This window comes from Diadema antillarum, unplaced genomic scaffold (genome assembly GCF_040938485.1).
Source record: "Diadema antillarum isolate AM-2024a unplaced genomic scaffold, OU_Dant_1.0 scf00000009, whole genome shotgun sequence".
Lineage (NCBI taxonomy): Eukaryota > Metazoa > Echinodermata > Echinoidea > Diadematoida > Diadematidae > Diadema > Diadema antillarum.
Window position 1 is genome coordinate 2,668,924 of NW_027270898.1, and position 17,027 is coordinate 2,685,950.

The 17,027-nt window shown below is 38.8% G+C and overlaps 1 protein-coding gene across 1 annotated transcript in view; it reads right to left on the reverse strand.

Moving 5' to 3' along the window:
* Positions 1-7,999: 7,999 nt before the first annotated feature.
* Positions 8,000-17,027, reverse strand: part of LOC139719896 (FHF complex subunit HOOK interacting protein 2A-like) — a 57,454-nt gene continuing 48,426 nt past the window's right edge. Inside the window, exon 16 of the mRNA XM_071631284.1 lies at positions 8,000-8,106. Within this exon, the coding sequence (XP_071487385.1) occupies positions 8,001-8,106 (106 nt within the window). The 3' untranslated portion in view covers position 8,000. The remainder of the gene's footprint in view (positions 8,107-17,027) is intronic.

A 17,027-nucleotide genomic window follows, 5' to 3' on the forward strand; every position in this document is an offset into this window, starting at 1 on the left:
AAAAAAATATCTAAAATATATTTCTTACTGCAAACAAAATGAAGCACATTAACTGTAGCAATGTATAAGTGCCTAAACTTAGCTCATAATAAATATTTGTGCCTTCTTTTTTTTTGCTATGAAAGTAAGAAACAGAACATCATATCCTTTGGGCTAAGTAGGGACCTTTGTAGAGCAAAAAAAAAGTAAATCACACATGTTTTGATAATTCAGCATATGTTTTTTTAAATCAATATACTTTGTAGACAACATGATACAAATTTTCATCTTCAATAATTAGCACATGTTTCATCATATGATATTAATATATTTGTGTATACCATCTTCTGAACATCTTATGATTATATACCTATGCAAAAGAGTAAATATACACAGCTGTACAACTGTCATTCATTTATTTCCAGTTATCATTTCTGCAATGGAAGAACCATGTAGTGAATTCTTAATATCACACATCATTTCTTACATAACACACAAGAACACATGCATTTGTCTACTCCATGAAATTTATCACCTTCTCTTCGATGTATTTCAACCCAATGCAATCCTCGACCTTGAAAAAACACATACATGTAGACACACAAACACACAATAATTTGTGGGAATTGCAAATGTAGGTCACTGTTAAATGACATTTTCGTGGAAATCTTCGATGTACCCAATTCAAGAAAAAATTTCCATCACATGAAAAAACAAGAGACCCGCGGGTCTAGCGCTCACCTGAGTATCGCAAGTTCACCTTTCACGCAGTCACTAATCTAAATTAAAATTTGACCAGGCATTCTCAAGTAGAAGATGAAAATGTACAATAAGGGCCCAATTTTTTTAAGATTCCTTAATTTGGGGGGATTGGGGCCCCCTGGGGCCCTCTGGGTGGGGCATGGTGCCCATTTTGATAAATTGAGATCCTGACCCCCTAGGGATGCTACCTGCCAAGTTTGACAAAAATCCATCATGAGGTTTTCAGGAAGAAGATGAAAATGTACAATTCAGGCCCCCATTTGGACCCTTCCAACCACCCCCCCCCCCCCTACCCAAGAGGGGCACCCCTGGATCTCCTATGAACAAACTTGAAACTACAGTCATTAATGTACTCACTCATGATATTATCTCAGCTCTATAACTTCTGATTCTAGAGATTTATAAAGATTCCTTCATGGGGGGGGGGGGGGGGGGGGGGTTTGGGACCCCTGGGGGCCCCCTGGGTTGGGCATGGTGCCCATTTTAACAAATTGAGATCCTAACCCCCTAGGGATGCTACCTGCCAAGTTTGGTGAAAATGGGTCATGGGGTTTTCAAGAAGAAGATAAAAATGTACAATTTAGGCCCCATTAGGACCCCTCCTCACCCCCTCCCCTGGGTCCCAAGGGGGGCACCCCTGATTCTGCCATGAACAAACTTGAAACTACAGTCATCAATGTACTAACTCATAGTATTAACTTAGCTCTATCACTTCTGGTTCTAGAGAAGAAGATTTTTGCGGATTCCTTAATTTTGGGGGGTTTGGGCCCCCTGGGGGCCCCCTAGGTGGGGCATGGTGCCCATTTTAACAAATTGAGTTCCTAACCCCCTAGGGATGCTACCTGCCAAGTTTGGTGAAAATGGGTCATGGGGTTCTCAAGAAGAAGATGAAAATGTACAATTTAGGCCCCATTTGAACCCTTCCCCACCCCCCTCCCCTGGGTCCCAAGGGGGGCACCCCTGATTCTGCCATGAACAAACTTGAAACTACAGTCATCAATGTACTAACTCATAGTATTAACTTAGCTCTATCACTTCTGGTTCTAGAGAAGAAGATTTTTACAGATTCCTTAATTTTGGGGGGTTTGGGCCCCCCTGGGGGCCCCCTGGGTGGGGCATGGTGCCCATTTTAACAAATTGAGTTCCTAACCCCCTAGGGATGCTACCTGCCAAGTTTGATGAAAATCGGTCTTGGGGTTTTCAAGAAGAAGATGAAAATGTAAAAAGTTTACGCACGACGCACGACGGACGACGCACGACGGACGACGGACGACGGACGACGGACGACGCACGACGCACGACGCACGACGCACGACGGACGCCGGACGAAGGGCGATCGCAAAAGCTCACTTGAGCCTTTGGCTCAGGTGAGCTAAAAAGAGGAAAAAATAAAGGCCGATATTGAGAAGGACATGGGTTCAAATCCACCCTCCATTTCAGGGATCCCATTTAGATATACTAATTTCCTTTTCAAATGAGAATTAACAAGAAATTTACCACAAATTCCCCGAACTTGACCATCCTGTACACATTCAGCTTTGTGAGTGGACAACTCTGAAATCAATTCAAAGAATTCAAAAATTGGATTCAAGTTGAAATGAACTCTCACAAAGTAATAATGAGCAAAGACAATTCCATGGAGAGCAAGGATTTGTGTGTCGCTATTTTGGCTAGCTGTGAAGCACTTGAAAAATGGGTACACCTGGAATCACAATCAAATATGCAGAGTTTAACCTTGTCTGGTAAATGTAAAATGAAGCTGGTATGAAATGATCAAGAAAAGAAAGAAATTATTAACAATTCTTTGCAAGCTGGAATATTAATCTTCTCTTGTGACCACAACAGCAAAATTATGAGAGAAAGAGGGGAAAAAAAAGTTCTGGATGGTCTTTATAGATAAACAGTTTTCCTAATATTTTGTCACGGCCATGGGATAAATATCCATAACTTATCTAATTTGACAGTTGCCACAATCTAAAAGAGAAAGAAAAGATTGACAACAACAGCTAAAGATGTCTGCAGTTCAGTGTACTTTTTTTAAAGGGCTCCCAAACTCTAAATACCTTTTTCTAATCTATTCAGCACTTTTCCTCACAGATCCATAGATTTGACAAATTAATTTTCTCTAGACTGGGCATTAGCATGAGAAGTTTGAGGGGGAAAAAAATTTGGGGGGGGGGGTGGGGTACATAATGTATTGATAGACTAATACTGACAGTGCAGAGTGTTTTAGGGTTCAGACATACAAAAATTTATGTGCACTTTGCCATAAGGAAGATTCCAGTGAGGAGTCAATGATGCTGTAAGCTCTGGTGCCAACAAACACAATCAACAATAGAGTGAGGACCCCAATTAATGAACTTCACAGACCACCGGAGACCAACTGACATGCCCCTGATTGACACCTCGCTCCGTCGTCGTCGGCAACGGCCGGGCAAATCACTTAGGGCATGTCTGGTCGCATCGCATTCCGGCCACGTGACGGAACTGAGTGAGTTGTCACGCTGAATTGACCGAGCTGTCAGTCCAACGGCCCAATTTTTTCCCTTCACTATTATTTTTTTTTCCTTCTTGATCAAGGTTTTTCCGTAAATGAACAAATGGAAGAAAGAACGTGTAATGGTTTATAGGGGAATGGGGGGGGGGGGGGGCACAGTAGAATGACTTGCTTCTTTTGTAGTCCCTTTTTGTTGATGTTTTTACTTTTTTGCTGCAAAATGCCTCTCACCTCCTTACACAATAAAGCTTGATGTCATTTTCTCTTAGAGCAAAACACTGAAACTACACAAAGGAGTCAATGAAATACATACATGTCCCTAAAATCGCTGCTCAAAGTCGTTTCGAATTGCTTCTCGCGATATGCGCTGATTTCTCGTTTGGCAGTTTAGCAGTTTGTCTTTATGGGGCACAATTTCCCAAATTCATATCGTAGTGGACACTTTGAGTGCTTTTAGCTAATAAACTGTGAAGGGAAACAGAACAGAATTCAGATGGCCAGAATGTTGCTGGGATACCATGGCCAAGAGTAAATTTGTAGTAACAAGATCAACAGATGTGATACATGGGAAGAAGCTACGGGGAAGCATGCAACAAAGTACACACTTTTTAATCAATTTGCGCCATTTTCAGCGAGTCACAGAGAATATCTGAGCCACACACACAAGCAAGCAAATATCTCCAGCTGGGTAGGGTCATGGGTTTACCAAGACAAATGTGTTGAGTGACGAGAATCTGGTTTCTCTACTTGAGTCGGTCGGAGTACATACCAATTACGCAGCAGGGAAGTGTTGATGACTGGAGTAAAAGTACACATCCCATATGTGAGGGCTCTCCTGAAAGTATGAGTGCATTTTCCAAACTTTGTGGGGGGGGGGGGGGGGGTGTTGGAAGGGGTGGTGTGAGCAAGAAGTGCGTCCAGAAACAAATACAATGTGCAACTTGATACGCTATATTTTCTTATCTTCCTTTGTGAGGGTACTTTTAACTTCTCTTGCAAATGACACGAAGGAAGATACAAGGCATGTGCATGTAAAATATGAACTCATTCCCTTACTCTCTTGCAAAAAAAAAAAAAATGGGAGTTTGTGTCTTTGGGTGCGTTTGAGCACTCTCCTAAAGCAATCCGGACTGTATCGTACCCACGCCAGAGGAGCGCTTGAACGCTTCAAATCTGGCACAGTACGGTTCAGTATGCTTTGTTCGGGTTCACGTTGGTTCGCTTTTGAGAGCTTGAACACACCCTTATTCAACTAAGGAGTGGGTCTGCATTGTAGGACGTGAAACAACCAGAAACCAGAACCAGAAACCAGAACCAGACTATCAGAAATACTGATAACTGACAACTGTTTTTCCACAAAGAATAGCAGAATAGGAAATGGTGTGTTATTATGGCATTGAGTGGATAGTTCTAATTGTATGATAACCTGTTGTCAAGGAGGGTGCACAAATTGGGGGAAAATAACGCAGACACACAAGCGTACACTAATCAAAAGAATGGTCCTTCTTGAGGGCTTCCACAGAAAATATAGTAGGCAGTTCTCTATGACTGCCAATGCTCCATCCATTGACTTTGGTATGACCTATGAGAATGTGTATCTGCATTATCATTCATGTGATTAGGTGAATATTGAATATAGGACAAATTTGTGGACTCATGGTGTGCTGGATAACTCTGAAAATAAGAAAAAAAGTATGAACTTCCTTTAAAAAATCTCAATTATATTGAGACTGATTTTGGCACAATGAAGCTAAAGAATGGAATTCATTTGCTGAGTATTTGTGGGAGATTAAGCTAACAATATCTTATAATGCTGACAATATAATTGTCATGACAAGACATAATATACACCATAAATATATGTTGTTTTCCTTGCCAGACATTCAAATGGCCCTAAAAGAAAAAAGCACTGGAATAATGTTACACTAATTTATTGTTCAGCATTTTCATTCACTTTAAACAGGCATCTGAATCGATGAGCCTTTTTCCCCAAGAATGACAACTACATTGACAATTTAATAGATACCTGTGGACTCTCGTTAAAAAGAGCAAACTAATACATCAAGCTTATATACATCTAGCACCAATGTGTAATAAAAAGAGCGGAAGTGCTGCAAATTACTGTCAATTTTAGAGTGATCGAGCTCCTCCCTCATGAATATTCTTTTTTGTTTCATAAAAATCAGGATGCAAAAAATAATTTCACCAGTCAATAAATATCTACAGCAGTTAACAAAAAAAAAAGTCTGAGATGAAAATAGCATGTTTCAAATCATATTCCAAACTTACCTCACTATTTTTCCCCTAGTTACTGGGTAATATCAAATGCATGGTTCATTTCATCATATCTCATTTTTCAGTGTGTGTGTGTGTGTGAAAATATCACACACAATAGCTATTAAAGGACAAGTTCACCTTCATAAACATAAGGATTGAGAAAATGCAACAATATTAGTAGAACACATCAGTGAAAGTTTGAGGAAAATTGGACAATCGATGCAAAAGTTATGAATTTTTTAAATTTTTGTGTTGGAACCGCTGTATGAGGAGACTACTACAGCTTGTGAGTCATATGCGTACAACAGTATAAAGAAAATATAAAAGAAAATTCAACATATTTTCACTTTTTTCGCATAATAAAAGAGCAATTGACTTGCCTCTTTCTAAAGGCAGGGGGAATAATATTACCCATAACATTTATCGGTAACGAGTCAGGGGAATTTGTACTTTTTTCAAAAGATGGAATTTTGTGAAATTCTCTTTATATTTTCCTTATATTGTTGTACGCATGTGACATCTAAGTTATTCATACACTGCAGTAGTCTTCTCATCCAGCGGGTACTGCACAAAAACTTCAAAAATTCACAACTTTTGAACGGATTGTCTGATTTTCCTCAAACTTTCAATGATGTGTTCTACTAATATTGCTACATTCTCTCAATCCTTATGTTTATGAAGGTGAACTTGTCCTTTAAGATGTCATAGATGACAAAGAGATTTTGTAAAGGCTTCTAGAAATCCAAAATTTTGGCAGAATGCTGGCACATAATAGTTTTTGATGAGATTATACAGATAGAGAGATCATCTCTACACAAATGGAAATCACATGAAATCAACTGATCATGTTTACATTATGATTGACAGCAAACAAGCAAATAGATGATAGCTTGGCTTTTAAATCTTTACTTTGGGATTTGCAGCCATTCTTCAGAATGTTTGATTTCAAAATTGATATGTTACTTACAAGTAACCTATAACATACATAGTGAGATGTGGTTTAGGTGACAGTAGAAAAATGTAATGCTTTGACTGAAGTAAAAAGACAAAGTAATGGGTTGTAGGGTGCTTCAGAAAGAAAATAATGGTCAAAGCAAAAGATATACGGATCACCTTTTAAACATGTCACTGAAGTTGATATGGTCAATATTGACTTACACATGCCTGAGGTTTCAAAAAAATGTTTTAAAGAAATGAATCTAACTACTGATGTGCACAGAAATTTCAACCTACTTTGCAGTTCTGGCTATTCAAGACATAAAAGAATTAGCAAGGGTTATTTACGCATACAATTCAGCAAATTTGAATCCACCATATTTTTGTGACATCTTATGACACTCCTGGAAAGGCAGCTTTCATATATATTTGAAATATAAAGTGAATTTTGCATGAAGACACGTCTAGAGTGTGTACTTTTTTATTCATTCGTGCAATCACTCTCTATTGTTACAAACAGAATTCTCATAGCATCATTGTATCACATTGAATTAAGCATATGCACCTACTACTTTAATTATTAATTTTGGTCTTAAATTTTCACATAATACTTCCCTTTAAGCTCCGCTGTGTATCACTGTGCTGGATACCCTACTGAGATTAAATACTGTATTCTTACAAAAACTTCTTCAAGCAGCAGCTTTAGCTTGGTGTACAGTGCAGCACTAAAACATACCTTGCAAGACAGAGATACACACACCTGTACTGGATACCAAATTGGCAATGTCGTCATGTGACCAATCATATGACCTGGAGAAGTTATCATGTGGTCAGTCTATCCCCCTGCTCATGGTTTACAAGTTACACTGTACATTTAATGTCACTTTCACAATAGGTCACGAAAACTTAAAGAAAGAGAGAGAGAGAAAAAAAAATACTCAGCCATTTGACAATGTGCTTCAACTGTAACTCTTGAAATATACACCTTTACCAATAAAATTAAAGAAAAGTCAAAATGCCAGAAACATTGCTTGACTGCATGTAAAAATTATGTCAAGGCTGGTCGGCCCACATTTCAACATAATGATGAAAAGGAATGATACAACATAAATCTCTTTACAACACCTCAACATGGCAATGTGACAAAAAAAAAAATACATACCTAACTTTGAAGAGCTAATACAGACAGCAGCAAAAAAATATTTTGTTACACAAAACAAAGACAATCTACACCATGACAATTCTCAGCATGCACAACTTTTAGCTGTGAATCTGATGTTTTACCTCATCAATTTCGCACAAAGAAATGTAGGGGGCTTGTGACCCTGTGAGGCGCATTTTAAAACTGGCGTTGATATTTATGTATAGAGAAAAGACTTCTAGTCTTCAACCATGATCCCTACAATTTTCAGGGAGTGTCCTTCCACACTTCATTAGCACTTAAAGTTTCCAATGTATGTTTCATTCACACAAGCCCTCATGATCTAAGCATGCCACACACAAATTCTGGAATTGCTATGTTGCTATGGCAACACTGCATCAGTTGCTATTATCGTCCGCTGGCGGCGTGGAACTTGACGAACGTCACTGCTGCCAGCTCCTTGCAGAACTCCTCCAAGACGATGACCCCTTCCAAAAGGTCAATGTATGGCAAGCTAAAACGGTAAAGAGCAGAGTAACAAAAGAGCACAAAGGAAAAGATGGTTTAGTTCATAAAAGACTTGGGGCAATAAATTTGTGTGTCTGTAACACATCACAGTATATCATAAACTGCAACACATGCAATGATTCTCTTATATACCTCATGACCCAGACTTATTCCACCTTGTTTTGTAACACACTCAGATCACAAAAAGAGAGTCAAACGAGGATGGTTGGGCCAAACATAAAACGTCATGACGATGATGACAGCCTAGAAATTGTAACCTCATTCTTTACTGACCACCTGCAAAGGATGGTTTCATGTGGACAGACTTTAAACATTCCATCAAACTTCAAAGATATAACTGTCGCATGCTATCAACGCCCCATTACCAATCTTGTCACCTATACCAGTGAGCTGAGGCATGAACGTCTACACAGAACATATACCAACACCATTGCTTAAAATCCTTGTCCCAACCAGTAAGTATTTGACTGGTCCATATTAACCCATGTTTGACCTGAAACAAATTTGCAATGCATTTCTTCTCTTGAATAGGTCTTATACACACACCTTATTTATCTACTCAATTCACTTTGCATGGCTTTTAAGACAGACAAAATTATAAGTACACAGTGGTCCTGCAAAGAAAGTTGTGCTTTTTTGCTTGCTTTTTATATGCACTGTATTTTGTTCTCTCTCCTTTTTTGGATCATGGGTTCCACCACATTAACCCTGTGAGAGAAATCTTATATCATTAAAAAAAAAAACTCTGCAGGCTGATATACAAGTACAATGTACCTAAAATAGTAAAATAAATTCATTGTTGTGAATATCCCGCCTAACTATGTTTTCTAGATCAGATCCACATATTCTCTTCTTTTATCATTAGTAGAAATGATAGTGGCTAATGTATTAATAGTATGTGTAATGAAAATGAATTTGTTATTGAATGAATAAAAAAATGGTAGACGCAGTAGTAGTAGTAACGATAATAATAATAACAATCATACAGAAAATAACAACATCAATTCTTTCTGATTACATTCAGGTATTTATCTCGGAGTATAATAAAACTGTTTGCTCAAAATAAATGCGCTTTAGGTTTTTACTGAAAAAAAAATGTTTTTATCTCTTTCTCAATGAGTCAGGCTCGCCAGTCAGTGACACTTTGCTCCATGGTGATCTCATCACCAATATCAGACAGATTAAAGTAACCACAGTTTAGACCGGAAAGGGATGCTTAACCCCTTGAGGACAAGTCCCAAGTATACTTTGGCACGGGTCTATGGGAAACGGGTGTTGTCGCAAAATCAGCCCGTCCCCAATGGGTTAAGTGCAACTGCTTTCTTCCTTGAAATAAAATTCTATATAAACTTGAAGTGAGACAGGACTTTTGGTATCCCATCCATGCACTGTGCCAGAGTGTATCAAGGTTCAGCACTGAATGGGTTTAAATGCAAAGAAAACACATATCTGCATCAATCAAAGGATATATGGGGTCTTTGCATCCAATATTTTCCCTTCATGAGTGAATTCTGCTCCTAATGAATGACACTACAGGATATGAAATTGATTTGATAGCACGATTTCTCAAGCTTTATCATTGACATAATCACTGACGTCACAAGGGACAGCAGAGAAAGGAATCCATGCAATGTCTAGGAAAGGGATCCATCCGGACTCAGTAATTGTTTTCGGTCATACGATCTCGAGATGGCTTCATCTTTTTGGTGAAAGCCCTTTTTTTTAAATTTAGAATTTGCTTCATTTAACAATAAAGAAAAGAAAGAATTCTGTACGTAATCAAGACCCCTATAAAATATGATATGTCGTCTCAGGAACAATGCAACTTGGTGCAGACAGCAGCAAAATGATTTTGCTACACAAAACAAAGACAATTTACACTGACAATTCCCAGCATGCACAACTTTTAGCTGTGAATCTGATGTTTTACCTTAAATCAATTTTGCAAAAGGAATGTAGAGGGCTTGTGACCCTGTGAAGAACTCATGCAATACAAAAGTATATCTAAGGAATCCATCCGGACACAGAAATTGTTCTCTGTCATGCGATTTTGAGATGGCTTCATCTTACGGGTGAAAGTCCTTTTTTAAATTTAGAATTGGCTTCATTCAACAATAGAGAAAAGAAAGAATTCTGCATCTAATCAAGACCCCTACAACATATGATATGTCATCTGAGGAAAAATGCAAGTTAGTGCATTCACTGTTTATCAGCCATTGCTGAAGGCAAGTGTTTGAACTCATCCGGACTCACTAATTGTTCTCTGTCACGGGATCCTGATATGGCTTCATCTTATAGGTGAAGGCCCTTTTTTTAAATTCAGAATCTGTTTCATTTAAACATCAAAATTAAACTCAAAATTGAAACTAGAAATATCACTTAAGGTGATTAATACCCCCGCCCCGGGACGACAGTCTTACCCAAGGAATGATCTTTCCTTGATCTTCTGCCATTTAAATGCCGTTACCATGGCAACGCAGCTTCCGACACGTCCGAAAAATATGTCTTGCACATCTTCCCACCAGGACTATTGTGTGTGCCACATTTCATAAGCTTTTGTCAAAAACTGAGGAAGTAGTTCAATCCACAAGATCTTTCCTTGATCTTCTGCCATTTATATGCCGTTACCATGGCAACGCAGCTTCCGACACGTCCGAAAAATATGTCTTCCACATCTTCCCACCAAGATCAAGGTGTGTGCCACATTTCATAAGCTTTGGTCAAAAAACTGAGGAAGTAGTTAAATCCGCAAAATCTTTCCTTGATCTTCTGCCATTAATATGCCGTTACCATGGCAACGTACTTTCGGGTACTGTCAAAAAATGCGTCTTGCACATCTACAACCAAAGGCACACATCTGTACCAAGTTTCATGGAAATTGGGCAAAAACTGAGGAAGTAGTTTGCAACACAAAATTTTCCATCATTTTGGCTCATAATATGTGAGCTGTTACCATGGCAACATACTTTTTGTCACTGTCAAGAAATGTGTCATGCTGACCTATATCCTAAGACAAACATTCAATATGAATTCCATGAGAATTGGAAGAACACTGATGAAGCAGTTTTGTCATGAAGCATTTTGCCCTATATTTTACCAATAACATGCCGTTACCATGGCAACGCACTTTTTGCCACTGCGGAAATATGTGTCTTGCACATTAACATATTCAGATGAACATCTGTACCTAATTTCATAAAAATTGATCAAAAACTGTGGGAGGAGTTCGCGACGCAAGATTTGTACCCATTTTTGCCCATAATATGCCGTTACCATGGCAACGTACTTTTGGGTACTGTCAAAAAATACGTCTTGCACATCTACAACCCAAGGCACACATCTGTGCCAAGTTTTATGGGAATCGGTTGAAAACTGAGGAAGTAGTTCGCGACGCAAGATTTGCAACGGACCGACCGCCCGACCGCCCGACCGCCCGACCGCCCGACCGCCCGACCGCCCGACCGACCGCCCGACCGCCCGACCGCCCGACCGCCCGACCGTCCGCTGATTCCTATATACCCCCTTCAAACTTCGTTTGGCGGGGGTATAAAAAGGCACCTAACCAAGGCCCCTACAAAAATATGATATGAATGCCTCTGAGGAAAAACACAACTTGGTACATCCAGTGTTTGCAAACTCGTCATTACCATGCAAGTGCTGCACATACAGAGCTAGCTGAATTTGGGAAAGCGCCCGAAATGACGTCACAGCAAATATGTAACAAGCTGAGCTCTTTTCGTGAGGGCATTACTGATTCCCTTCTTAGAATCCATTGATATTTCATCCGACTTCCTCATTACGTGGAATTAAGAATGCCATCTCTGGCTTCTGAACTGACGATCAAAAACTATGTGGCCTCTACCTTTACAGAGAATCTACGAAGATCACGCATGCACTAATAAGCAAGATAACCCCAGAAATAACAACGAAGCATAATTTAAAAAAAGTCCTCTATTTCTATCCTGAAACTAGATCACTAATAAGACCGGAAACTTTCACTCCCTGCCTACGCAAAACTTTTCTATGAAATTTCAGCATAAGAGTGTCTGCCATCACGTACAAAACTGTAGGTCCACATTAGTGCCTGTATACTGATCATGTGACCACTTCTGACTTTTTTGTGATGGAAGATGGTTATAGGTAGGCAATATCCTACTCCATGTGGCCACCATCTGACTTCGATTGATCCCTTGTACATGTACTCATAAGCGTGATACAGAGACCCAACAATTATGGTGTTCGTTGCTTGTTATAAGCCAAACAGCATGGAAATAACGTTGAAGCTGGCGATTACACAGTACAGGTGTGAAAAGAAGTGCTGTAAATATCATGTTTCCTTGCATTGATTACACATTTTGTCTAGTGCCAGTTCTCCTGGTAGAACATGTGACTATGAAAAGTACTTCATACAGATTGTTTAAATATGTAGTATGTGAAAAACGTTAATATCACGGTGAAAAAAAAAGGATGTTCAAAAACCCATTATTGTACCAATACAAAGCACACATATCCTGAGGTTGAGAGGCAAGTAAAGGAATATCATACAATGCAACACTTTACCTACTATAACAGTGGACATTTTCGCACGTCTGAATAATTTTTTGAAGCTCAAGTCGTTTATGCTCAAAATGAATTTCACCAATTTTCATTTCGTGGAATCAAAGAGACACAATGTAGAATATCCAATATCACAAGCATAGATATTTACATGCTTTTATTCTTGCACTGGTTCCATTTTGCGCAAAATGCTTGAAAATTTCCACTTTTTTACAGTATTTAAAATGCTATCAAGGGAAGGTCCTAAATCTACAGTTGCAGTTTATTAAGGACTCCTCATCCTTAGAATTAAATGAAATTTTAGAGTGGGATTTTAACAAAAACAATATAAAACTATCTTGTGATCCCAACAACAAAGCCAATATGTTAAGTAGGTATGGTGATAAGTCTGCAAAATGCTAAAAATAAACAAAGCAAAACAAACTTTATTGCTGTGAACTAACTTAAATGGCTGGACACAAAAATCCCCAGCCCCCAGCTAGTGACAAGAACGTCACTAATGAACAGAAACACCAAGGCATTATGGGTAAGGCTCTGGATTCCTTAACTCTTTGTTTGCCACAGTAGTAACTCCCTGTATGCCACATCACTGTGAGACCGCAAAGCTTGAACACTTTGGAAAACTGTTTGGCTTTCTCAAGCTCCATAACTCATTCCCTGCCATAATATTGTTCATTAATTCAACATGAAGATGGTACATGCGAAGATGAGATTCTTTTCACACCAAAATTTTACAGTGAGTTTGGGAAAAGGGGGAGGGTTTTTTTTTTTTTTTTAGTGAAAGGTGAATTGGAGCCACAGTAAAGACAATCATATGTGTAGAAGCGATCGGTTGAAGTTGTTGACAGTAAAATGAGTGACGGAGTAACTGAATGCGCGCTTGCACCTGACGTCAGTGGCATGCAATGGTGCAAAAACTACGAGTTGATCTTGAGTTAACATTGGAGTCATTGTTGATTCGTGACCTTAGTTGACTTGTGTGCTATCCATTTTTGCTCAACAAAAAGTGCACGGCTCGACAGCAACAGCATGAAATGGTACTGTATGTCACGTGCTGATGAGCAATCACCCAATCGATAGCTGGAATCTTTTAAAGATGCTTTATGACCTTCAGTGGTTCATGGAATCACTGTACTGTAACTCAGTCAGAGGCTGCCACACATAATGACTGTCCTTTACAAACACTTCCCATGAACAGGATCATTCTCATGGTAGAGTCAGCACATCAGCACATATCAGACTAAAAAAAAATTGATTGTAAGAGGTAAACATTCACCTCCTTTCAACTTACATGCACTACAGTTTATATCAATCAAAAATGGCAAGACAAGATTTCACTCTCCTAGAACATGCTGACTCATCATGCTTCCTAATACCCCTTTCACTCTAGTCACTTGGGTAATCATTTGGGAGATTAAACACGGATCAAACATGGAACACCTGTGACAAATTTCTTTCAAATTAGCATATGAGAATTTTTCTTGCCCGCTCTTCTGCAGTGAAGAACATGTTATGGCCAATGCACGAAACGTCCTGCAAGACTTTGGTATATACTGACCTTCATTTTCCACCCAGGAGTTCCCAGAGACACTCTGAAGTTTACCAGGGATATACCAGACTAAAATTTCTGAAAAGTCACCAAGCATTTTATCTGGGATTTCACCAATGGGACCTTTCATACAATGAGATCTCATGGGTAAAATTTGCTGTTCAGCGTGATAGGGGTATTAAGTGATGTCTATTGTCTAAGTAATCAATCTTAGGTACTGTGACACGGCAAACACTATGACAACAATATACAGGCATTACAAAAGAAATTTCTATTACTTGCACAAACGAACAGTCGGCCAGAAACCTAAAACTTTTGACCAGGGATGTGCCTAGTCAGAATTACTCCCCTGACAAAGAATTTTAGCTTGACCAAGGCCAGAGATTCCAACCCTGACCATCTCCTAAAACTGGAGATTCTCTAGCCTGGACCACCTAGCAAACCTAAATCTCTGATCATACCCACATCAGCACAACATCCTGGTGGCCACAGTCCGGGTCTGAGGTTATAGATGCTCTCAGGTATAGCTACTTTAGCCCCACCCCCTTTTTTTTTACATATCTGACAAAACTAAAGTTGGGCAGGAGAAAGCAATATTTCAAGTGGCAGTAAATACTGTACATCTTAGCGAGGCCCAAAGCTAGAGAGGGTGAAAAGCGGGATAGTGGCAATTTTTGAGAAATGGCCTCAAAGCAGTTTTTTTTTTTCTGCTGAAAGCAGGACAGTTTGAGTCTCTGCAAGGCCAGCGAGCAAATGGATGCATGGCACCCGGAATATGCCATACTTGAGCAATAATATCATACACATTGTAGTAGCAGTCACCAGCTTTTAGAATTTGTTCTTTTCTTAAATTTGATTATTGTTCTTGATCAAATAAAGCTCTCTTAATCTTGTGCATTAACCCTAACTAGGCCGGGGGGGGGGGGGGCCTCCGAGGCCCCCCCCCCTCGACGTTCCGCGCGATGTATCGCTAACGCGAAAAGCTATCGCCGCGACGTTTCATGACTTTTTTCTTTTGAGTCTCCCGCATCTTTTGACACCAAATTTGCGATGCCCGGGCGCGCGGTTCCGAAGTTGCGCATAAATATGTACGTGCATGTCAGACCAAAAATTGCTCAAAAACGTGAATCTGTGTACAATTTCAATGCAAACTGTGCTCTCAGGCAAATTTCATAAAAGCATGATTATTTGGGGGTTTTATTGATTAAAATCAATTATTAGTATATTTTCTTGTTCGGAACAATGTCGCGGACAAGTTTCATAGAAAAAACAATGAAAAACATAAAGTCAAAAAAACAGAGAAATACATAAGAAATTCAAAAAACAATAAAATACTTCAGAAATTTTTTCTGATGCCGCAATTTTTTTCTCTTATATTTGCTCAGGTCACTAAAAAGAATATTTACACAAAAAATGTGCCCATTTTGAGCTTTATTTAGTGATTTATACCAAATTGTCTGATTTTATGCATCATTATGCATAAATTAGCATAATTTAACATAAATGACAATTTGTAAAAAATTTAACTTCGTGGTACCGTAGATTACGTCATAGGCAATGTGTGTGCCAATTTTCGTCGCGATCGCGCGGTCGACGGCCGAGATCTGGAGGGGGGGCCTGGGAGGCCCCCCCCCCCCAGCTCTATGATCTACCTAAATAGCCCGGCCTAGTTAGGGTTAAATGATGTCACAATGCAAGTCCATTTCTTGATGGTGTAAATATCATGTAACTGTACCAAACTTTGCTCTCATAAAAACACACCAAAATATATTCTACCAGCATGTAACAATACCAGACCATGCTGCGTAATCTTTATTACTGATTCCTAATTAATGGTTGCGCATGTCAAAAGTCCCACTTATCGACAATAATCTACACCAACATTCATAGACCTGCACATAAATCATGTGAAAAAAAAAACTACTATAACACATGATATTATATATCATGAGTGAGATACAACTTACATTTGTATCTGCATGCAGTATTATACAGATCGTGATTATACTCCAGGAAAAGGTTTATTACCAGTATTGAATGATAGAATACAGAATATTGATGTAAAACTGGGGTCAATGAATGACCTCCCATCATGTCACCAAGGCAATATTAACACAGTATGAAGAGATACTGATGCAACACTTTGTATACATTTTTTAAAATGTATTTCAATATTCATGGAACACTCATGGATACCCAACGAAACTCCAGTACTGATGGAAAATAAACAAGGGAGAAAATGATATATCCGATGGATATGTGACTCTCATCAAAAGAAGTGAAATGTAGAGTAGACAAGTATCATTGTAGTGTTTGTATGTTAATCACAGTACAAGATCAGCTTGGTATTATTGTCCCCAATCCAAAATCTGGATTGAGGAAAATCACTGCATTTAACATAGATCAAAGTTTAACGGATATGAGTTAATCTCCATGCTCAGTAAAATAAACATGTACCAAAAAAAAAAGTCCTACAAAGACAGTATGTCCAAAAATAAAATTATCCATGCGCAAAACAAAAAGAAAAAAAAATGGTGAGACTTCAGAAGTAACCATGGAAACATCATTCTTGTTCATGCTGATGATAGGTATCTGGGTCATACGTATCTACAAAGCCAAATCATGCATATGAGATTAGATGTGATTTTAAAAAATACTAGAAATCAATTTGCTTCGTTTTGTTTTATTGTTTTTTGCATTCTGCATCCATACTTTCACATTGCTTTGTGTCAAATGGAAGTTAAGCAGAGTGTGTGTTAAAGTTAGGTGCATCCTTTGTGGACTACATGTAGCAAATGTTA